The following is a 26,394-nucleotide window of genomic DNA, read 5'->3' on the forward strand; positions in this document are numbered from 1 at the left end:
AATATTTAACTTGACATTGTATTCTTCAAGGCGACTCAGTACCTTGTTCAAAGTTTCTTTACACGAATCAAGATCTTTACCCCCTATCAAAATATCATCCAAATAGGGAGAAACGTTATCGATTCCCACTAAAATTGATTCAATTACAGACTGAACTATTGCGCAAGCAGACGACAATCCAAACATAAACGATTGAAGCGATACAGACCCTTTATTGTATTTACAACTAATAAATCTCTGCTGATTCATAAACTTCTAACTATAAATAAGCTTCAGTTAAATCCAAACGACAAAATACACTACAACCGGTAAAATTATTGAAAATATCATCAGAAACCGGCATTGGATGTTGATCTACTTTTAAATATGTATTGAGTGTTACCTTAAAATCAGTGCACATACGGATTTTTCCATTCGGTTTAGGGACTATTACCATGGGACTGGCCCAATCAGATGTTTTCACCTTATTAATTATTCCCTTTGACTCCAATCTATCCAATTCATTACCAATTTCGTCCTGCAGTGCATATGGTACAGTGTATGATCTGTGAAAAATAGGCTGGACGTTGTCGTCCTTCAAATTCAGACTAACCTTAAATTTCGATATGGGTTTTTCATTATCTTTGTTTGAAAACACTCTTGGATATGACTTGGCTAGCGTTTCCACAGTTTCATTTTTTGCAATAGACAAACAAAAATTATCATTTTCATTAGACTTTACAATGCAAACGTTGCCAAGCATACAGCCACACTCAAAAATATTGTAACAAGGAGCCTAGATGTGTTAAATGTGCAGGTAAACACCAAACAAAGGAATGTTCGAAACCCAACGATGCTCTACCAAAATGTATTCATTGCGGTGAAGCACATCCAGCCAGCTATCGAGGTTGCACTGTTGCAATCGAATTGCAAAAAATCAGGAACTCTACTAAAACAAAACCTATTGCAGATTCAGGAAAGAAAATCATTCAAAATATCCCACCAAAAATCACGGAAAATACAGAAGCTCACAATCTAAACAATGGTAGTGCAGTTAAGAAATTGACTTTCGCCCAGATTGTCTCAAAAGAAAATAGATCGAAATTGGAAGAGCCAAAAAGTGAAGTAGAAGAAGGCACCAATAATATTTTGCAGCTAATCTTGGCAAAACTGTATAGACAAGAGCAAATAATCACCTCACTACAATCTAAATTTCAGCAGTTAGAACATAGTAGACTACTGAAATTCAAATGATTCATTCACTAGAAATAATGGAGTGGAACGCGAATGGATTGTTACAACGGCAACAGGAGTTAGAAGCAGTTCTAGACATAGAAAAAATAGATATATGTCTTATATCTGAAACTCACTTTACAAATCAATCGTTTATCAAATTCAAAGGCTTCAAGATCTATCATGCTTTACATCCCAGAAATGTCGCGATGGGTGGGAGTGCCATCATTATCAGAGACAATCTACAACATCATGAAGAAGTGAAACATGAAAGTGATAGAATTCAATTGATAGGTGTAGCAGTTCAAGCAGTAAATTATAACTTTGTTGTTGCAGCTATTTACTGTCCTCCCAGATATTCCATCAGAAGAGAGGAGTATTCGACATTGCTTGATATGTTAGGAGAAAAATTCATTCTTGGTGGTGATTTCAATGCAAAGCACGTGCATTGGGGATCGCGCTTAACAACTCACAAGGGAAGACAGCTCTTCGAAGCAATGAAAGAGATGAGGTGCGAAGCTTTTTCAACTGGTAAACCAACTACTGGCCCACCGATACGAGGAAAATCCCAGATCTCATAGATTTCTTCCTGACAAAAAATATATCAGTTAATTATTTGCATTTAGAGGATAGTTTCGACCTTAATTCCGACCACTCACCCATCATTATGACTCTGAGTGATTCAATTCTACGAAAGGAAAATACTTGTCCAGCGTTAGCCAATAGCCGCACTGATTGGGATGGCTTCCAACAGATGCTGGAGGAAAGAATAGAATTGAACTCACCATTAAGGAACGAAGAACATATTGATCGGGAGTTGGAGAAGTTTGTGACTGATATCCAACAGGCAGCATGGTGTAATACCCCACAAATCAGAAGAAGAACCACTGGAAATAATTACCCTGCGGAAATCAGAGAATTGATTGTTGAAAAACGAAGAGCTAGAAGGAGATGGCAGCAATCACGTTCTCCCCAAGACAAAAGAGTTTTGAACAATTTAACTCAAGAACTAAGGAGAGAGATTCAATGTATCAAGGAAGAATCAATTAATAGTTACTTGAGAAACTTGACAGCAGAATGCAGCACATGGACTACTCACTCTGGAAGGCAGCTAAAAAATAAAATGAACCATTCAACAATCTCCTCCTCTCAGAAAGCAGGACAGACAATGGGCAAGGAGTAGTGATGAAAAGGCACAGACATTTGCGGATCATCTTGTAAATGTTTTCCAGCCAATCAACTCAGGTGAAGACGAAAACTTTTGAAGCGGATGAGAATATCTTACAGCCGAATCAAGAAATAATGCGTGTCACAGTAGAAGAAGTGAAAAGAGAAATAAGAAATCTGAATAACAAAACATCCCCTGGATTTGACATGATAACCGGCTCAGTCCTCAAACACCTACCAAGGAAAGCAATAGTGAAATTAACAAACATTTTGAATGCTTCTTTCAGACTAAGATTCGTACCAGGAATATGGAAAGTAGCAGAGGTTATAATGCCACTGAAGCCAGGTAAAGAGCCACATGAAGTATCATCATATAGGCCAATATCATTGTTACCGGTCCTATCCAAGTTGTTTGGAAGGATTTTACTTAGTAGGCTAAAACCAATAATTGAGAGACAGCACATAATTCCAAATCACCAATTTGGCTTCAGAGTAAAACACTCAACAATAGATCAAGTGCATTGGATTATAAATGTAATAGAGAAGTGCTTAGAAGAGAAAAAAGTTTGTTCAGCAGCTTTCCTTAATATACGGCAAGCTTTTGATAAAGTATGGCATGAAGGTCTCATTTTCAAGCTCAAAAAAGTGCTACCAAAGCAATATACAGATATATTACAATCCTATCTCACTGACAGATACTTTAGGGTCAGGCATGAAAGTTCATATTCTGATTTGAACGAAATTAAAGCAGGAGTTCCTCAAGGCAGTGTTCTGGGACCAGTTCTTTACCTACTCTATACCAGCGATATTCCCAGCCTTGATGAGAATACTACAGCAACATTTGCAGACGACACAGCCATATTATCAGTAGACAGTAATATTCATATTGCAACAGAGAAACTACAGAGATCCATCAACAAAATTCAAGATTGGACTAGAAAGTGGAGAATGAAATTGAATGAAACAAAGTCGATTCACATCAATTTTACCAATAAGAAAGACCTGCCCATACCAATAACTATCAACAACCAAGTTGTACCATATGCTAATGATGCCAAGTATCTAGGTATGACCTTGGACGCAAAGCTTTGCTGGAAGGCCCATGTCAAGACGAAGAGAGAAGAGCTTGGAATCAAATATAAGAAGCTGTATTGGCTGATTGGAAGAAACTCCGTCCTTTCAATCCGAAACATAAAGTACTTCTGTACAAACATATATTAAAGCCAGTATGGACGTATGGTATACAACTTTGGGGGTGTACCAAAGACAGCAACATCAATGTCATTCAACGTTTTCAAAACAAAGTGCTAAGGAACATTGTGGATGCTCCTTGGTATGTCAGGAACAGCAATCTTCATAGAGAGCTTCACGTCGATCTGGTGTCCACCGTGATCCAGAGGCATGCGGAGAGGCACGAGGGGCGACTGCACCAACATGACAACGTCGAGGCGATCCAGCTGCTAGACAATGGAGGGTTGGTGCGGAGGCTCAAAAGGAGGAAACCGTTTGAACTAGTGTAGTGCTTGTTCAAGTAGTGTCCAGTGAAAGAGCAGAGCAGTGATTGAGTGAATCTAGCTTCTATAGTGCAGTCAATAAGTGTACATATTAATTAAACAATAGCAGTAAGAGTTTCTAATGAGAAATTCACTGTTCAATTTTCCAAGTAGTAATTTAGGATAAAAAAAATTAGCTCATTAGTCTTTAGACTATATGGCTATAGTATTGACCAATAGAAAAAAAATTTCAAGTTTGTATAAAAATAAAAATCCAATCTCAGTTATAAAAGCAAATTTTCGAATAAAATTATGGAAAAAAAATTTCTTGATTAAATTGATTATTTAATCAAGGAAATGATGATTATTATCATATCAAATTTAATGGGATGAATTGAGTAACAGCTGTGTATACTCAGTGGCAAATGGAGAGACTTGGCAAAGTTTTTCTCCTATCTTTCCTCACTGCCATTATAACGTGGACCTCACTATAGGCCTGTCTGGAATTTTAAATGGCCATGTTTTTATCCATCGGTTAGTGTTTGCAGTGAACCATTGGATTGGAATTCACAGTGAAGTTAACCACACTACTACTTATCAAGTTCTATAAATACAGTACCTTGCTACTTATAGAACCAAGGTGTTTATAAACCTTGCTACTTCTTGACCATCTTCGAAGAAGTGAAAAACTATTCATTTTGAAATCGAGCAATTTATTTTAATAGCAGGGATCTTTTTGTGACTGGGTTCCGCCTGGCATTAACGATATTCATAACGATAACAATCATTCTTCCTTTCTTGTTCTCGTCACAAACCACTGTCTGTCTTAGACAGCACCGTATCGCGCATGCGTTAGCAACGGGTTTTTCCCGTTCCATTCAGTCAGTTCTTTGAATGTAACGTTCTTTGTGATGATGGTTACCGAGCACTGTAACTGGAGCCAATCGTCATTCTATTTGATGAAGATATTATTATCCAATGATGATTTATCATCAAATTCAATATAATAATCAATATATTATAAATTTATTTAATAAAAGAAAGAGTACTTTTGAAAAATATAATTAATAAAATATAACAGTTGTTATTTAACTGATGTTGAACAACACTATAACCAAGTCAGCATAATTATTGTCATTTCAAAACAAAAACCGAACCCTCAACCTCCCCTTCTACATTTAAAACATCAATAAACATAACTATTTGAAAACCCTCTAATCCCTTCCAGCATATTGCAATATTTCAAAGCAAAATTCTAAGCTATCTTTCCACCTTTGAAATATCAAAAAGCATCATTCTACCTGGACCCTAGCTCTTTCTAGCATATTGCAATTTTAAAGCAAATACCTAACCTAACCTTATGGAACATTATTAGATATAATACAAAAAAAAACTAACCCCTAACCCCTTCACATTTAATAATTTAGATTTCAAAGCAAAATCCTAACCCCCTAACCTATCCTTTCACATTTGAAACATCAAAAAACATAACTCTAACTACACCCTAGCCCCATCTAGCATATTGCAATTTCAAAGCAAAACCCTAACCTATCCTAATAACACATTATTAAATATAACCTAAATAAAACCTAACCTCTAACCCTTTCACATTTAATACTTTAGATCTATTCGTCATCTTTAGAACCAAACATGAACATGTGGTTCATTTCATGAACATGTTCATAAACATGTGGTTCATTTCATGAACATGTTCACAAACATGTGGTTCAAAGCAAAATCCTAACCCCCTAACCTATCCTTTTACCTTTGATACATCAAAAAACATAACTCTACCTAGACCCTAGCCCCTTCTAGCATATTGCAGTTTTAAAGCAAAAACCTAACCTATCCTAATAAAACATTATTAAGTATAACCTAAATAAAACCTAACCCCTAACTCTTTCACATTTGTTGAACTATAGACAAGGATAGCAACACCATTGCAAATCGAACACTACCATTATAACGTGACCTCACTATAGATACTCAAAGAATACTTTTAAATAACTATGTTATAACTGTGACTGTTGCTGGCCGTTACTCTGTTTCTGAGACAAAGAGAAGTTGCTGTTCTAGTCCAGTTTTCAGTCTTTAGTCTGTGTCTGTGATCTGTGTAGTTTGTATTTTCGTTTTGTAATGGGAGGCATTTTTGTTTCTTGATTTTCCACGTGTGTTTATGTACAGGCTTCATTAACAACAGGCTTATTACGTAAGTTATTCTCAAAATCAATCCTTCCACCTCACAGTTCTCTGTAAGTTCACGAATAAGGGTCGTGAAAATTTTTGCTTCAGAATAATTTGATTCACTCTTGATAAGAGTACGGTAATAATTGTTGAGAATTCTTAAAACTAACCTCTTAACGTTTCATTGTTTTAGAATGGCAGATCATTTTATTAGTGCTGGTGTGGCTTACGTTCCTGAAGATGGACTCAGCGGAGCAAGTCTTTTTGGAAACGGCGATGGATTAACGTACAAGTAAGTTATTAGTTACGAATAATTTAGGCTACATGTTTCACTCATAGGTCATAAGGTTTCATCTCTTCCTGCCTCTCTCTCACCACTATACCTTTAATTCTTTTGTATCTCAATTTATGAGGACAGTATTCAGTATTCCAATTGGTCGATTATGTTGAAAGCGATATTTTTATCATAGCCGCTTTAAGTCTAGGCCTATACATCTCTCATTACATTTTCAATTGCAATCATGAGATACCGTACATACTTACCGAATTCAAAGAGAAAATAATGTGTCTGGTGGGTGAAGAAAGCATTTACTGCTTTGAAAAAGTGCTGTGCCGATTATATGGATCCTGAAATATCAGTAATTATTTATTAGTTAGGCCTAAGTCATTGTAGTCAAAGACATAGGCTAAGCTTCAACACTTGAACGCTTGAATCATTGATCAATGCTATTTAATTTTAGGCCTAGGCTATAGTTTTGTTGTATTAAATAACTTAGTAATTTATTCTGTTCATTTCCAGTGACTTCATCATTTTGCCTGGATTCATTGATTTCACTGCCGATGAAGTGGTGAGTATAATGTTATTTTAAGCATTCATTAGTCTATAGTGATGGCATTATTATAATGGCAGTGTTTGATTAGCAATGGTATTTCTATCCTTGTCTATCATTCAACAAAGAGGATAGCGTTATCTCTTTCTCGCTTTGCTTTGTTGCCGGATCGTCTTTTAACAATGTAGAATTAATCAATTATCAAAATATTTCATCTTAATTATGAAAATTCATTATCAAATTATTGAAAAATAAAATTTCTTGCTTAATTAAATATAATTGATTATTTTTAACGAGAATGAACAGTTAAGTTACTATTACATCGATAAACCTGTATTAGCTACTGTACCGTCTATAGAAGGCATTGACAAGACAGACGATCGGCAACGTTGTTCTCCTATCTTTCTCCACTGCCATTATAACGTGGACCTTATAACGTTAGGCCATGATTGAGTTTTCATTTCAATCCAACACTTGATTTCCATAAAGTTAAAAACATAATTTGAAAAAATAATATTTTTCAAAGTGAAGCGGAGACCCATATGGGGTGTTTCTTATAGTGTAATAGTTGGAGGTATTTATATAACCAATACCCCACCCCTGTCATTGTTGTAACGGGTGGGAGGCCAGGGACTTTGTTAGCACCCTATTTTGTAACAAAAAAAGATGAAGAAAAAGAATTGCTTTTAAAATTTCTTCTTAACTATAAACTTGTTCAAATTATTTGAATCCACGGTTGGGAGCTTTGGATGGATTCGTTCATGCAAATGCCAAGATCTTCACTATTAACAATACCTGTTTTAGCAACTAAGTAACTTATCACGAGCCAGGAACGTAAAATAAAAGATTTTGTAGAAATGCTACTGATATTAATTTATTAGTTGAATTATACAATTATCTTTGAAATTCTGTTACATCGAATTATAATATTCACTGTAATCAATCCGGTTATTTATTCAATTACTTGTTTCAATATTACAACATTAAAAAATTTAATTTCAAATAATATTTCTCAAATTACTAATTTATCGCAATTATTCATAATTGATATTTAGTCAAGAATTTGCTAACTCAGTATACAATAAATTTAGGGCCTCGGTCAATTTATGTGGTCAATCTATTTGAGCTTAATAAAATAATTTTGGCACTCACCATTAAATTGAAAATTTAACAAATAAATCGGCACTTACAATCACTCACGCTTACATTTTCAACTATGGTACAATATTTCAGACTACATGCTTTTAATTTATACAAAATAAAATAATAAGGAGATTTTTCATCTAATTAGGCCGAAGCCTAAATTAGAGACCGAGACTTGTTCTGCGACTACTCACTTCTTCTCGCGGTGACGACTCGATTAGAACTGCCGCTCTTCCACTCAAATTTTCCGATTTGCAAGAAAACACGTGGAGCACCCGGCCTAATAATTTCAGGTTAAAACGTCGTGGGGTCACACAGTTAAAATACATTTCTAAATACGTTTGCATTAATTTCATTACGAAATTCAAGCCAGTACTATGGAAATTCTAGAAGACTACGATAATTTGGATGGATAAGGAGCAAGTTAGCAAATCTTTTATGGCAACACAAAATTTAGGTGCTTACTTTGTGCATGAATAAATTATTCAATTATCAAGAACAAGGTTAACGTGAGTTCATATTGGAAAAATTTAGTCCAATTTTGATCAGTTCAACAACCTGAAAGAAAGGCACAAAAAAACTACAATACAAACCTCTCAATATTCCCCATATTATAATAGTGAGGTCCACGTTATAATGGCAGTGAAGAAAGATAGGAGAAAAACGTTGCCAAGTCTCTCCATTTTGCCACTGACTGTACACAGTTGTTATTCAATTCATCCCATTAAATTTAATCTAATAATAATTATAATTTCCTTGATAAAATAATTAATTTAATGTCAAATTAATCAAAGAAATATATTTTTTCATAATTTGATTCAAAAATTTGCTTTCATAACTGAGATAAGATTTTTATTTTTTATACAAACCTGAAATGGCGGCTAATTTAAAAAGCTGTGACACAACAATCTGAATTTCAAAACAACAGAAATTGAGTTATTTGGTGGATATTCTACTCCAATTTCTTTTAAAAATAATAGAAAAATAGAAATCCTGTTCAAAAATAAGTAATTTCAATGGATTAATTCTCAAATAACTTTTCAATATTATTTATACCGGTAGGAGTAGGTCTAACCTATACGGGTAGTCTAACTGAATCATGGATGAAGTCTAGGATGGTTAGTTATCAACTTTTAAAATTCCATTTCAGGTATTTCAATTTGTGTTTCTCATACGGTAATGTTTAAAAATTATTTCATTGTTTTAAAAATACATTTATACATTCATACAATTATACGACTTGTGTACTCAAGTATTTTGATAGAATGAAAAAAATGGCGGCTGAGAATTTTTGGTCAGTTTTGTACAGTCACTGTCAAAAGTGAATATAAAATATTCTGGCAAATAGACAACATTGCAAAGCGAGAGAGAGATAGTGCTGTCTGTTTTGTTGTATGATAGAAAAGGACAGCCACAGTATTGTCAATCGTACACTGCCATTATAATGTGGACCTCACTATAGCTGCGTTATAACACAGGTAGGTAGGTATAGCTGGGGTATTCAATATAGAAGTAAATTCTCCGCTACTATCAAATCCAATCTGATACCCGGCTTCATATCTTTATTCAAAAATCAAGAATTTTATTAGCTGTAAAACTTGACAAAAATCAATAACCGTCATCAACAATTGAATATTTTAAAACAGCTAACTTATAGTGTCGTATAGTGTCGTACCGTTGTAGAAACACTACAACATTATCCATTCAAACATGGAGTAATCGTATACTGATTCATGTATGCTACTTCTATGGTTAACGCAGATAAAGTAACTTCACGCATTTCTATTTGGATATAACTTTAATGTTAATCATTGAAAATTTCCTGATGAATTATATGACACAAAGAACCTTCATGAAAGTGCCTTTCCAGATCAGTTCATAACTTATATTTATAATTTATTCATTAACAAAATTATGAAGTAGGCTACTATTTTTATTTAAAACTTTAAAACATTTCAACAAGTAGTTTCGGCCTACTTTGGCCATTTCCAAGTTTAAATGCAAAAATAAACAAGATGATACTAGATAATATATGTACATAGGCTTATTTTCATATGATTTATCTATTTATTATGTATTATTTTTTTGGTTGTAATGATCTAATTTTAATCATATTTACTTTTAATTTTATCAAAAATAGGATGATTATTCAAGTCGAATTATATTTATTAAATTATTCCTATTTAATTTTGCAGTTTCATAGATATAAAATTCTTCTTTTATATTCAATTTATTACTTTTGCTAACAAATCTTAATATTTTCATATTAGAATTTAGATCGATATAATTATGATTAGTTTCAATTAAATGTTCGGCAAACGCCGATTTTTGAGTAGTATTTTTTATTTATTTTAAAGCCTGAATATGTTCGACTTGAATAATCTTATTTTTGATAGAATTAAAAGTAGATATGATTAAAATTAGATCATTTCAACCAAAAAAATGAATAAGAAGTAAATAAATAATATGAAAATAAGTATAGAGGCCCTATGAACATATTATCTAGTATCATCTTGTTTATTTTTGCAATTAAACTTGAAAATTGCCAAAGTAGGCCGAAACTAGTTGTTGAAATGTTTTAAAGTTTTAAATTTTTTTAATTAAAAAGGGCAATCCATGTTTTTATATTGTTCTTATTGATTTTAATAAAGTAGCCCATACAAGTGAAGTGATTTTATATATTCATATATATATATATATATATAATATATATATATATATATATATTATATATATATATATATATATATCACAATAATTATTAAATGGCAAACTAACTAGGTAGGCTTGTTGACCTTGCTACCATCGTGAGAAGATATAAACCAGTCCGCAGAATAGTAAGGATTCTTCTCCTTCATTACATAACTGTACATTGATTGGTTATGTAATTCTTGGCTGCACCTAGTTATGTAATCCTCTCCCTAATTCTCGCATTAAAGAAGAGTATCAATACTTCCAATAATATCAATATCAAGTATCCGAACAATATATATTGCACTGAAGAATTTATTAAATTTAAATCTGATACAGTTATTTTCAACTAGCTTTCCTATTTTAGCTATCACTACTCGAAAATTTTTTCAAGATCCAATTCTCTGTTTCAATTTTAGAGTCTCACGAAATGACATACTATTTATGATATGATCTTAATCTATGAACTGGTTATTTCCAGTTTAACAAACACCATTATTCTTCTAGGACGCCCTTCTCGTGGTTTGAAAATAAAAAAAGTGATGAATATACTAAGTAGGCTTATGCATAAAAATAAATCCAGCAAATACTTATGGTGTTATATTTTCAATACTTGGCAGTTACATCTAGCTTCAATTTTTATTTGATTGATAATGAAGTATTTGAGTGTATATATTATTGTAGGATTTCACTTCATTTAATGAAGTGACTACTAGACGAACATTTACTTATTTTTTCAGAGCACCAGAATCTAATGAGGTTTTGTTTGCTACTTGTGTCCAGAATATTTTTATGCTTTGCTGATTGAATTGAAACAATGATGTCATTAATTTGAATTGAAAAAGGTTGGAATTATGGGACTATGAGGAATTGAGGATTTCATTCAAGGTTTCAAAATAAATTCAACGAAGTAAAAATTGTTTTGTTCATGTCCGTATAACCCATTCTGGAAATAAACAATTCAAAACAAGATTAAAATTAAATCAAATACTATGGAGGAGATCAAGTTGTAATATTCATATGTAATTTTCTCTACTTATTTTATTTTTATCTATTTAGTGCGGTTAATTGTTTTATTGTAAATAAAACTTTGAATTGATTAGTATTGTTTTCTTATTCTTGTATTGTGGTTGAAACAGCCTTAAAATTAGATACATATGTGTCCAGTTTGGAGTGCTACAGTCCTCTTGCATTTATTTTGAACAGTGTTATTGAAAAATAACTAAGATTCTAATTACTTATAAGCTTTACCAAAATGCGTGTATGTATTTTTTTGCAAGCATATTTTTAACACCTGTGCTTGTTCTGATTTTTTTCTCTTTTATAATTACTTTTTTTGAGTACTGTACTCAATATTTTTGACGTGTCATATACTACCAAGCTTTGCTTGATTTTTGTAGTGTTATATGACGAAAATAAACAAAACTAAAACCTTACAGTACAAATTCTTGAATGTTTAAAAAACATGGAATCCTTCTTTGCCAGATCTTCAATTGTTTAATTTCATGACTAACTTATAGAATAATGTTTGCAGGACTTGACATCGGCATTGACCAGAAAGATTTCTCTACAAACTCCTTTGGTTTCTAGTCCCATGGATACAGTCACCGAATCCAACATGGCTATTGCAATGGCGGTAAGTGTTTAACAGAAACTGTTGAACATTTCAATTGTAATTAAATATCTTGTCAACTACAGCCCAACTTTCTGATGAGAATGTTTTTAATTAATTTTGGAAATTTAATATTTCATGTTTTTTCATCACTTTTCTTCTATTACAAAATTATAGTGCTTTTAACTTTTCTCCTACAACTTTTCTTGAACACACAAAAAGCGTGTACATCATGTTTACATGAATATCATACATGATTTAACAACTGATTTTTGAGGATCCATCGAGAATCTAAGGCGTAATTATGTATTTTGTCATGTGTCATTTCTTGAACAAAACGTATATTCTGTTTAGCAAAAAGCATTGTTCAGTTGTATTGGTGCAGTGGATTTTATTGAAGAAACCTAAGATTTTAAATTGATGAAATATTCCAGATTTAATAAATTAATCAATACATACTAATATCCTGAATTATCTTCATGTAAGCATTTCTTTGGGTAAGAACAGATTGGGTACGGTCAGGTTGATATGCAGATTTCAGCTCGCCTTCGAACTTCTATATATCTATATAGATATTAATCTACTTTGTTGAACTATTCAAGGACTGAACATTTTGTAAGGTGAAGAACTACAAGTCTTAAACTTTTTCGGACTATGTATGACCTTATCTAAATTTGGGAGAGGAATAGTACAAGGTTACCTCATTTCCCCTCACCCTATATGAATAAGTAAAGAAAATAGTTTATCTATATCAATGCTCCAAATATTATTATAATTGCAAAAATGTTTAGTGGCATCGATATTCAATCCGACTTACTCGTACTGTCCAAACATCTATGCTCTGAATTGAATAATGTGTTATTAGTGCACTAAACGCTATCATTTAGTGCATTAAAAACGTAAAAAGTATATTCTGCTTTTTTCAACAAGATACAGTAGTGATAAACTCCAACAATATGTTAGTATATTATGTTATACGATAATTATATGTTAGACGATGTTAGTATCCTACTAAAAACAACAGTCAGTGCGATGCAGAAGAAGAGAGCAAAGCAACAATTATTAAATTGAGAATAGCCATCTGCTAACATTTTAATTTCGAATAAAGATAAAACAAAAGAAATACATTTCCGGACAACAAAAGCAGGTAGCTTGAAAGTCAATGACCAAAATATAGAATCGGTAAATGAGATAAGAGTGCTAGGAGTGGTGATTGATTCTAGCCTCACATGGAGACCTCATCTGGAATGCCTAAAAACAATCTTAACTCTGCAATTTTTGTTCTGAGAAACCTAAAAGCTACCTTGGATTCGACTGCTCTTAGAAGTGTTTATTTCTCTCTGTTCCACTCACTCCTATTCTACGGAATTGTTTTCTGGGGGAAATTGTAGTGGTGTGGTGGAGGTGTTCAGATTACAGAAGTGAGCCGTGAGGGAAATCAATTCGAACAAGTTGTCGGCCCTTCTCCAGAGATCTTGAAGTTCTTCCACTCCCAAGCATATTAGGAAGTAAATTTAGAATTCAATTGAGAGGGAAGCTGCTGGCAATTGGTGCATATTCAGTCGAGGAGTTCAATGAATATTACAAACCTCAAGATGGAGGTTTATGAGGATAGCACACATTTTCTTGTAGTATAAATTTTACAAATCCATACACTTTTGTAGGAGGTCAGTGGTTGAAATGAAATGAATAAATAAATCTGACAAGTATTCTGTTGAACTTTTTGTGTAATGTTTTGATTTTTTTTACTAATTGAGATGAATTTATCCAGCTTTGCGGAGGGATTGGTATCATCCATCATAATTGCACTCCAGCTTACCAGGCAAATGAAGTACACAAAGTGAAGAAATACAAGCATGGATTCATCAGAGACCCGGTTGTCATTAGTCCCGATAACACAGTATGTATATATATATATATATATTCACCTCTTTTCTGTATAGAGCTACTTTTATAGAAATAGAAAGAAAAATAAAAATCTCAGTACCCTTTTTGAAATATTCAATCACAACATGGTGACTTGGAAATGGCATCAATGTCCGAAACATGTTGTGATTAAATATTTCAAAAAGGGTACCGTACTAAGATTTTTATTTTTCTTTCTATTTATGTAGGCCTATATTCACTTATATTACTCATTCATTCTTCGAGTGCAGGTGCATTTTCTAAATGTTTGGCAATATGCCATTACATAATTCAATAACAATGTAATACACTTCAAAAGATATTAATTTAGGCTACATTATTGTTTTAAGGTATCAAAATTATAAAATTAATTTGCTTATGAGTTTACTCATGAAAAGGCTCTCTGCAATAATAATTGATAATAATCACTACATGGCGACTCGATTTTGAATGGGGTGACCCAAGGTTAATAGATAGAACGATCACTCTTATGGCACATGGAATTTGTCACAATCATTAATGTTTGTATCCTTTTCCAGCTATTGGATGTATTTAATCTAAAGAAAGAGCACGGTTTCTGTGGATTTCCTGTTACACATAATGGCAAACTAGGAGGTCGTTTGGTTGGAATTGTCACATCTCGAGACATTGATTTTCTAGAGGATAAGCAGGATAAGAATGTAAAATTGGACACTGTAAGTTGTTTTCCGCCATGCTATTACTCAATTACTAATATATTTTCTTCAGTGTATCACTTATCAGTAGGCCTACATCAATATAATCATGTATCTAGATGAAGGCTGATTTAAAGGTCGTTCAACTCAAACTTCAAAGCTTAATATTGAACTAACTCATAACAAAATTTATATAAAAGTTTAATAAAGTTGAGTATACAGGTGTTTTTGAACTCCCTATCAATATTCTAGGTCATTGTTCCTGGGTACGAAACATATCTAAATATAATTTCAAAATGTCCGAAAGTCCTTAATTACTCACTCAGCTGCCATTTTATTTTCACTAACCATTTTTTCTAAAAATAATGTCTGAGCATACGGAAGTGAAACCTTGCACAAACATTAATTATGCTAAGACAACTTGACAAAACTAAATTTTTAAAATTCATAAAACCTTATGGCGGCCGGTTAAATGTATTTCTTATATAACATAAAAACCGTTTATTTAAAAAAAACTTACAAGAATACCTTTTTTAGTAAATTTTATTACAAATCAATTGACAATTATTTCCTATGCCTTATGATTTATTACGCATTAATTCATCAATGACATACAATGTTTCTGACTCTACTAATTTTGTTCCAGATTATGACCAAAGTAGAAGATATTGTTTCAGCAAATTTGGGAGTAACATTGGAGGAAGCCAACAGTATTTTAGAAAAGTCGAAAAAGGGAAAACTACCCATTATTAATGACGATGGAGAATTGGTGGCATTGATTGCTCGCACCGATTTAAAAAAGTCTAGAAACTATCCAAATGCTTCCAAAGATGAAAATAAACAGTTGCTTGTTGGAGCTGCGATTGGAACACGAGCTGATGATAAAGAAAGGCTCAAACTCCTTGCTGCCGCTGGAGTCGATGTCGTTGTTTTGGTAAATATTATAGTGCAATTCTCCTCTAATATATTTTTCAAATTCCGTTCAAAATTCAATATTTCACAATGATCAATAATTAATCTTAGTTATAAAGTCTGGATACCCCCTTCTAACATAATATAATCAAACTAAACAACTACGATTGCTGTTCGTGACTAAGTTAGGTGGTTGGAAATCACTGTAAAGCCAGTTGCAGACACATTGATTTTTTGACGTACGATATTTTGCGTTCCTTATGAATTCAACGAGATTGAATGGAACTTGGAAAACACATGATGTGTTCAGATACACATCAAATGTTTGCCAAGTTATGCTCAATCTAATAGAATTTAAAGGACGGCAAAAAATCGATGTGTGTGTAATTAGACTAACTATTCATAATGGCGTCAACCCGAATTGCTGGAGTAGAATAAAATCATAGAGGAAGCTTATGCAAGTAGATTTCTCATGAGATAAAAGAATTAGTTCAAACCAGTCGTCCACGTAGCTCTGTTATTTCAAGTCATGGAGCGCTAGATTCTTGCCGTATAACACTAAAGGGGAAATTCAAGCGGTTCCACAGATAGCGCTGACAGAGGTTGAAAATTCTGTCTCTAAGACTGTGCAAAGTCTAAAAATAAACTTTCTACTGGTGATATTTTTCGATTTGCATATTATCAAGCTATCAAAGTGAACAAGTTTTTTCAGGAAACGAATTTTTCCGATCATTACTTTTTGAGATATGAGCGCCTAAAGTTTAAATTTTTGGGACAGAAGATTTCAAATTCGGTAAGAGATAAATCCATGAGATTCAGAGGATAAATTCTTCATGGTATTGTTGATAAATTATAACAACATTTTTCTAAAAAATATCAATTTTTGAGAAAGTTATTAAATTTACAAAAAATGAGTAAAAATAACAACTGAAAGTTTTTTTGTCATTTTTAGTAAATTGAATACTTTCTCGAAAATTTATATTTTCAGAAAATGTTTGTTTTATTCAATTAAACAATACCATGAAGAATTTATCCTCTGAATCTCGTGGATTTATCTCTTACCGAATTTGAAATGTTCTGTCCCAAAAAAAATAAACTTTAAGCGCTCATATCCCAAAAAGTAATGATCGGAAAAATGTTTTCCTGAGAAAACCTTTTCATTTTGATAGCTTGATGATATACTAATCGAAAAAATTTGAAAAATATCACCAGTAGAAAGTTTATTTTTAGCCTTTGCACAGCCTTAACATGGCGACAAACGTTCAATTTCTGTATTCTTATTCTATGATAGCTAAATTGCTAAATTCATAATGCTGATTGACACCTTGGAAAAGCACACGTATTGTGTATTGGAAAAATGTTGGTTCCTACTTATTAAGCCAGTGTTATTCATCTAAGGGCCGTTTGCACAGTATAGATTGCTAAACTCCATTAAGTTAATCGAGTTTAAGTTAATCGGAAAGTTTAAACTAGAATCGGTCTTCTCAGTGCATTTACTAATCTAGTTTAAGTTAAACTAGTTTAGCGTTAAGTTGGTAATGGAATTGCAACGTTTATAATATCAAGATGGCTGAATTCTACAGTTTTCAATTGTTTTCAATTTCAATTGTGATGGAAGAGAAGAAACGTTCTAAGAATTTCTCAAATGATGAGATACAATTATTATTAAATTTAGTTAGTGCTAAAAAAAATATTTTAGAATCTAAGAAAAGTGATGTTGTAACACATAAAGAGAAAATGATGGCATGGAAGGAAGTAGAAAACGATTTTAACAATTTGAGTGGAGAAGTGTTTCGTGATGTAAAAATATTGAAAGTATGAAAACATTAAAGGTTTCAAAAAAGAAGTTTTCTGAAGAAAGAGGAACTGGCAGTGGAACAAGTAAGCCTTCAACAATAACAAATACGGACATACAAATCAAAGATATTCTGGGTGATCATCAGATTGAGGGATTGCCGTCAGAGTTTGATTCTGATTGTACAGAAATTTTACAGAACAACATAGAAGAGACAAGAAATATTGATTTTGCCCAAAATGGGTATGAACAAGTCCTGGATCTACCTGCTATAATAATCGAACAAGAATGCAGTAATACAAATTTTGATTCGGATTTCCAAGGTAATTACACAAATAATTGAAATTGAAATTGAAATTTATTCACAACACTGACATATTTTACAAATATTTTTACAATGCAATCATTATAAAGAAACAGTATCATGATGGAAAAAAGTAAAGAACTTCAGTAGCTTAACAGCTGTGATTGAAGTTCTACACTATTGTTATTGTACATTATAATATGAACGAGACAGTCACTTGATTTTGGTAACTAAAATAAAAAAAGAAGTCTTTTTGCAATTTCACACAAACAGAATTAGTGCAATAGTAAAAAACAAAAAAGAAATAATAATAAAACCTGAAAAAACAAATAAAATATAATTTCCTGAAGTACCCAAACATCTATACAATAAATATTTAACATAAAAAGAATAAATAAAAAAATGAATAAATAAATAAACCTCTGTCACCAGTCAAATTTTTAACAATTGAGTCTGAAACCAGTCAAATTGAGCATCAGTAAAGTAACAAATAAAGGCAAAAGTTAAATTTAGTACAAAATTGTTTAAAATACTACAAGGAAATACTGAGGGAGAAATACTATTAATTCAATAAAACCGGTTTACGCGGGAAAAAAATGAAGAAAGTCTAAGTAAAATCAAAAACATAGACAAGCGTCTTGAAAAGATGGGAAAAAAGAGCAACGAGAAATGTATGATATTCTAAATAAAGGATTAGTTGGCCTCTAGAATATTTCCTCCTCAATGTCAATCCCACATATCCACTCCTCAATTTCATTCCTGAGCTTTCTGCTACCACTCATATTTTCTATGAATTTAGTCGGGATTAAATTTATCAGCCTCTTAGAGACGTAAGAAAATTGTCTTCTACTCACATTTAAGTCCATTCTATTTTGCTGAAATATGTCTCTAGTAGGGCGTAAGTTCAAGTTGGAACCTGTTACACGCTTATTAAATTTATGTTTATTGTTTTTTATGTAAAATATTAGGTTTTTATATAGAGCTGTCGTACGGTTAACACTTTAAAATCATTGAATAGATCACAGGTGGGATAACGTCTGGGCTTGCCTAGCATAGTTTTAATTATATATTTTTGAATTATAAATAGCTTTTTGAAATGTGTATCCAAAGCCCCACCCCAAGCCCGTATACCATATTGTATAACCGATTGTGCATATGAGAAGTAAATTAATTTTGTAATTTCCAAGTTATTCAGTTGTCTAATTTGATAAAATTTATATATTAGGTATTTAAGTATTAAGCACATATTATTTATATGAGTGTCCCACCTGTGATGAGGATCTATTAGAATCCCTAGATATTTTACTTGCTCTTTTTTATGGATCTCTGGACAAGGACAAAAGTCTTTAAGACTCTGATTATTACAGTCAATTCTGTGTATTTTAATGCTTTCCAATGCCTGAGGTTGTGTTGCGGCAGTAGGTGAAAAAGTCATAAAGACGCTTTTGTCAGTATTTAAAGTTAACAGGTGTTCATTAATCCACGATTTTGCTACCTTCAGACCACTCTCTGCCACTTGTTTTACCTCTTCCCAAGAATGGCCAGTAAAAGTTAACGCGGTATCATCAGCAAATGATATAATATTACAATGATCAATATCCAGTTTGAGCAGGTCATTTATATAGATCTGAAATAGAATCGGAGAAAGAACTGTTCCCTGTGGCAAGCCATATTCTGTGAGTTTTTTATTACTAGTAACGTTATTTAGAGTTAGCAGTTGATGACGATCCGATAGGTAGCTGTTGAACAATGTAAGTGGTGAGCCTCTAATTCCTAGGTGTTTCATCTTTTTATTTATCTCAGATAAATATCTAGAAAATATTTATCTATCTCAGATTATTTATCAAGCTTATTGGGCGATAGTTTGTTGGATTTGTTGAATCACCTGACTTATGAAGAGGCACTACTTTGGCCACTTTAAATTGTTTTGGAAAATGACCTATGAGAAAACATTTATTTATGATAATTCTAAGAGGATTCAAGATGTGAGTAGCCACTCTTTTCAGGCATACTGGACTCAAATTATCAACTCCAGGAGAAGAATTACTTTTCAGAGACATTATTGTGTCCAATATTTCATTATTATCCGTCTCAGTCAAATAAAAGGAATTATGTAGAGGGATTATCGAATCAATATGAGTTCGTGCCCTAGGATTTTCATTCATTATTTTATCTGCATACAATTGACCTACATTCGAAAAATGATGGTTTAAAACTTCTGCGTCTATGCTGGGTATTTTTTAACTTTTTTAGCATTTAACAGGACATTAATACATTCCCATGTTTTTTTAGAGTTTCCTCTACATTGACGCAATTTATTATTGTAGTAGTCATATTTTTTTTTCTTAGGAGGTTATTCAAAAGGTTTCTATAATTTGCGTATTGAGATTTAAGAACAGAGTTTAAAGGTTGTTTTTTCAGTGTTCGATGCATTGTATCGCGCTTTCTTATTGATTTAATGAGTCCGGTCGTTATGCAGGGCTTGAGTGGTTTGAGTCTATTTGCTACTGTTTTCATCTGAGTCGCCCTATCTATCTCTTTGATTAATGTATTGACAAAGATATCAACCGCATCATCGACATTTGATTCAAGCTGTGAGTATAAGTCAGTCCAGTTATAATTCTTAAGATTCCTTATTAATTCAATGAAATTTATAGATTTTTTTAAATGTACACTTGGATTTGTTTCTTTTCTATTCTCGTCAAGACAGAGATTAATGCATGTTAAGTAGTGGTCGGTAATACTTGTTTTCATTATCGACCCGATAATGTATTTATGATTAAAAGATGTTTTTTTTGTAGAAAATATGATCAATGCAAGAATTGGATCCGTTTGACTCACGAGTGGGTTTGTTGATAAAAGATTTGAATCCATTCGATAAAAGAATATCGAAATACTCACTTACAGTGTTCGTGTTTTGGTTTATATCAAGATTTATATCACCTGTAATTATTACATTAATTATTATATTCTGGCAATTTATATGATTCAAAAAAGCAATACGATCCCTGATGCTATCTAGGAAAATCTGCAAGTTTGAAGAGGGAGATCGGTAAATAGCAACAATAGTGAAACTTATATTTGTATCGGACATTATTATACTCAATATTAAAGAATTTGACTCAAGTATATCGAAAATTATGGTCTCTACTTGAAGAATATTTTTAGTAAAAATGCAAATCCTATCACATCTATTTAGTTTACCTGGTGCATTATGAATTGTATAACCACTCAAATTATAGTTCGGGGCACTATTTACAATCCAGGTCTCACTGAGAGCAATTATATCAAAGTTCGTCTCATAGTTTTGCAGAATATAAGCTAGGTCGTCAAAATTCCTATTCATACTCCTTATATTCATGTGACAAATGTTTAAAAAATCTTACATGCTTCATCTGTATGATTCTGTGGATTAAAAGTAAAGATATCATCCACCTCAATAGTGTTGTAGGACTCACTTGCTATTTCATCTTCGAAACTATTTATCAGATCATTCATCATAGTAATAATGGAAAGAAAAGTTTAAATAATAGAATGAATATTTAATGCTCAAAGTAGACCCAAGACACTCTCTTCTAGTGTAATATAAAAGAACATTTGGGATGACCAAGAGACTGAAAATTGAACAATTTTTAACACAATGACAAAATATAAACATGAGAGGATGAAGATTGATTACAAGGAAACGAATCATCGTATAAGTAGATTTCAAAAACGTTGGCAGTGACAGTAGGCCTACTGCAAAATCGGATTTCAAAAAGGATAATATAAAGGTAGTCATTAGTATTTCCTGGTTGAAAGGCACTACTATAGAACAAGAAAGTCACAATTTTTCAAGATCACTCAACGAAGAAATTTTCACACATGGTTTGCCCTGCTCTTTCCTCATGAAGATCCTCCCCTTGTCCACCCATAGATAAGTGTAGTTCTTACTCTTCTTTGCGTCCCTGGCAGCAGCGTATATCTTTCTCCTTCCTGGACTGAGACTCTCATTGATGTAGACCGGAGCCGGGGGTTTCTGTTGGAAACCGAGGTCCTGAGTAGACAAGTTCCGCTTAATCTTCCTTTTTCCTATTACTGCAAATTTGTCCTCTCTTCTGACAAACTTCACAATAATTCCTGCGGGACGTTTCTCGTCTCTCTGCTTCCCCAGTCAATGACACACATCAATCCTATCTCGCGAGATATTAACGTCGAGCGCGGAACACACCTTTCGAACCGTCTCATATACATCCTCGTTTGCAGCCTCAGGTACCCCATGAATCTCTAACGAGTTGGACCGTGAATACTGCTCTACATCCTCGAGCCTTACCTCGAGAAAACGAACTTCTCGTTTGAGTTTAGCGTTTTCCCTTTTCAAATCCTCAATCAATCTGAGACACTCATTTAGTTTTATTGTCTGATTTGTAATAGTGCTTGTTTGGTCATCTATTTTACTGTTAAGTCCTTCTCCATCCGATCCCTATCCCGCTTTGCCTCGTCTAGCATAAAGATTATCTGCGATAGGGTAGGGTTGCCGTCTTCAGCTGCAGACACGGCTTTCATGCTCTGTCTCCTCAACTTGGAGCATGGAGGACATCTCCATTATAAATCACCTTCGGCAATGATAAAATCCACATCCGCCTTCGTCATGTTGACACAATTTGGATGGCAACGTTTTTTGCAATCATTGCAAGCAATAAATAAATAAATAAATATAATTTTATTGCCGCTCAACATTACAATAGTTATGGACAACGTCAGAAATTATTGTTTAGCAAACATAGTCAACCTATATTATAACATGGAGGGTTAATGTAAGAAACACCAGTCAAAATAACATACACGTAAAATATTACATAGAAGAAATAACATGAATACTAGAAACAATAGTATAAAATAGTTCATCTTAAAGAATAATTTGTTGAAATTCGAAAAACTCTTTCACATTATAAAAAGGATTTCTAATTAACCAGCTATGTAGCCTATTTCTGAATAATTGAAATGGAGCTTCTATCCACTCATGAGGTAATTTATTAAACATTCTCATTCCAACAACTTCATAGCTATCCTGAGATTTAGTCAGCCTACAGAAAGGTATTTCTATATTTCCGTTACTCCTAGTGTTGTGGGAATGTATATTTCTCCTTAGCAGATTATTAGGCAAGTTATTTTTCGTATATAGGAGACAAGTAAAAATATACAGGTTTATTACTGTCAGTATACCTATTTGAGCGAATAACGGTTTACAATGAGCCAATCTTTCAGAATTTGTGATTATTCTTATAACTTTTTTTTGAATTATCAATATATCTTGAACATGTGGACTATTCCCCCAGAGTAAAAGCCCATACGCGATTATACTCTGGAAAAAAGCAAAGTATGCTGATCTGACATAAGACGTGGGGACACAGCCTATCAAATTTCTCAGCAAGTATACCACTCTGGATAATTTGGAAGTAATATATTTAATGTGAGGCTCCCATGAAAGTTTGCTGTCAATAAAAACACCTAGAAATTTGACATTACCCAAACGGCTCTCCATAGGTAAACTCTTCAAGCTAAAAATATTTTCTTGAGTTTTATCCTCATTGAGTGAAAAACCATTGGCTCTGAACCACTTTGAAGCCTTAGACAAACTGTTCTTAGCTTCATTCTGGAGGATTTCGAAATTTGAGCTAACATTAATAAAAGTTGTATCATCCGCATAAATTATAGTATCAGCATTGTTTGTACAGAGTGGCAGATCATTAATCATCAATATGAACAATAATGGTCCCAAGACCGATCCCTGCGGAACCCCACTTTTTATCTCATTCACTTGAGATTTTTCCTTTCCTATGCAAACAATTTGTTTTCGGTCACTGAGGAAAGAGGCGAAAATGTTATTGAATTTGCTACCAACAATGCCATAATGAACCAGTTTACTCAGAAGCACATCGCGATCCACGCAATCAAATCCTTTACTGAGATCGCAAAATGTGGCCAGAGCATATTTTTTATCCTCATAAGCCCTGAGCACCTTTTTAATCATGGAGTCAATAGCATTGATGGTAGACTTGCTCTTTCTAAATCCAAATTGTACATCTGACAGTATGTCATGTTTACTCAAGTAATCACACAATTGAAGATGGATGATAGTTTCTAAAACTTTTGATAGGATCGGTGTGAGAGATATTGGGCGGTAACTTGATGGACACTCTTTCTCACCCTTCTTATAGATGGGCACCACTCTAGATAGTTTTAGCATTTCTGGAAATACCCCTTCTATTAAACATTTATTAATACAATAGGTAAGAGGAATTATTATACAATTTATAATTTTTTTGAGCATATTACTTGAAAAGTCATAAATATCTATGCTATCGGAAGATTTCAAACTTTTAACGATATTCAAAACAAGCTCCGGTGTTACTTCAGTGAAAGAAAACTTATCCCTTAGTGTTTCATTCCTACTATGCAAAGTTATAAGCTCTATTGCCGTTTCAGAAGGTCTTACAATACTGTCACAGATCTCATTCACAGATTGAACACAAAAATTATTGAAAACATCTGGAGATATTTTCACAGGCTCCTTCTGTTTGCTTTTTGCAACTGAATTAATCACATTCCAAGCTTTTTTGCATTTATTATTGGAAGATTGGATACTAGAAACGTTATACTCTTTCTTAGCCTCATTTAAAGCAACCCTATAATTTCTCCTGGCTGTAAAGTACCTTGATTTCATCTCATCTGTTTTACACAGTCTATACATTCCTGAATGAAGTTCCAATTCATTTTTCATATTCGATAGATGAGGAGTGTACCAGGCTTTTTTCTTATTATATTTCTTGCAATTGTATGTATTGGGATTAATCTTGAACTTATGCTTAGGAATATAAGTTTCAAATATATTCAAGAATGTATTGAAAAATTTATTGAAAACTACATTTGCTGTTTGATGTGTATTATCAATGAGCAGCCTTTCCCAATTGAAGTTATTGAGTGCATTTACGAAATTCTGAAATTTATTCTGCGTTATCGGTCTCGTGATGACCACCTTAGGCCCTTTGTTATTTTGATTTGATAACTCCGAACATGACCCATTAATCTTCAACCAAACCGAATCATGATCAGAAAATGCAAAAGGTGTCACATCAGAACAAATTACATCTCTATTTAAATTCGTAAATATATTATCCAGACAGGCAGTCTCTCTTGTGGGCTTACAGTTTGTAAAAATATAGTTGAATTGTCTCAATAGATTTTTAAACTCCTTCACACTGCGAATATCTTTTGTTACATCAAAAGCCGCATTGATGTCGCCACCCATTACTATACCAAATCTCTTCCACTGAGGATTGAGAAAGAAGTGGAACAAATCCTCCAATTTTTCTAAGAAGATTTGAGGATCACCATTGGGTGATCTGTAAAGAGCTACGACAACAATTTTCAAATCTTTGAAATAAACACCCGTTGCTTCAAAATGTATCTCACTGCACAAAAATGCTAAATCTAATTTAATACTAGTGGCAGTCAATGCTCTCTTAGTATAGATTGCTACTCCACCATGGATATGTTGCTCCCTATTGAAACTATTTACAAGCTGAAAGTCATCTAATACATTAAAAGGAATTTCGTCATTGCTGCACCAGTGCTCACTCAAGCACAGCAAATCAAACAAGTTATCATTAGCAAATTCATTCAGAACAACATGTTTTCCAACAATACCCTGAATATTAAGATAGCCCACTTTGAATGCTGAGGTTTGCCTAATAATAGTATGGCAATGATTAATCCCATTCATAGGCTCACTAACATAATTATCAAGAGGTCGATCATTAAATGCAGGCTGACTATCAACATAATCATTCTTAACACATTCAGAACTACGCTTACGTTTCGTCAATTCTCCAATGCATGACTGGTAATCTACTGACAAATTTCTAAAAAAAAGTCCGTATGATACTCAACAGGAATTGGTTGAGATGAATTTTCGTTCTTACAAGCTATTTTTTGAACAAATTCTAAGATTTTATCACAAACATATTTTTTTCCCAAGGAATTAAGATGTAGACCATTGGAAGTGTGAAATCTTCTTCCTACGTTCGTGATATTTACAAAGGAGACATTTCTAAAATGTTTACATAAATTATAGGTCTCTCTGTTAGCATACTCTATTTCTTTATTTATAGCGGACCAGTCTGGTAAGTCATATCTGTGAGGTACCGAGAAAACTATCACATTACGCGCACGACGGTTCTGTAGATCTCGTAGTTTATCGCGAAGAGAAGAGTTGAATTGCTTCCTTTCATTACAGGCGATATCGTTCGTACCGGCTAAGAACACAAGTACATCGTCGTCGTCCAGTTGACTGCTCTCTTCTGCTACATCCTTGAAGCGAGCTCCAGGTTTAACCATACTGGAGAACGTATGGCTATCGTCATTGAAGCTCTTGTAGATATCCCTTCCTTGGCTGTCTGCATACAGTCTGATCTTCATTGGCCGTTTTTT

The 26,394-nt window shown here is 33.1% G+C and overlaps 1 protein-coding gene across 1 annotated transcript in view; it reads left to right on the forward strand.

Moving 5' to 3' along the window:
* The first annotated feature begins 5,780 nt into the window (after positions 1–5,780).
* LOC111043490 (inosine-5'-monophosphate dehydrogenase) overlaps positions 5,781–26,394 on the forward strand; it is a 64,879-nt gene continuing 44,265 nt past the window's right edge. Inside the window, exons 1-7 of the mRNA XM_022328451.2 lie at positions 5,781–6,081; positions 6,250–6,348; positions 6,856–6,904; positions 12,255–12,356; positions 14,104–14,232; positions 14,777–14,932; positions 15,558–15,845. Of these exons, the coding sequence (XP_022184143.1) occupies positions 6,251–6,348; positions 6,856–6,904; positions 12,255–12,356; positions 14,104–14,232; positions 14,777–14,932; positions 15,558–15,845 (822 nt within the window). The 5' untranslated portion in view covers positions 5,781–6,081; position 6,250. The remainder of the gene's footprint in view (positions 6,082–6,249; positions 6,349–6,855; positions 6,905–12,254; positions 12,357–14,103; positions 14,233–14,776; positions 14,933–15,557; positions 15,846–26,394) is intronic.

Source organism: Nilaparvata lugens, chromosome X (genome assembly GCF_014356525.2).
Source record: "Nilaparvata lugens isolate BPH chromosome X, ASM1435652v1, whole genome shotgun sequence".
NCBI classification, from domain to species: domain Eukaryota; kingdom Metazoa; phylum Arthropoda; class Insecta; order Hemiptera; family Delphacidae; genus Nilaparvata; species Nilaparvata lugens.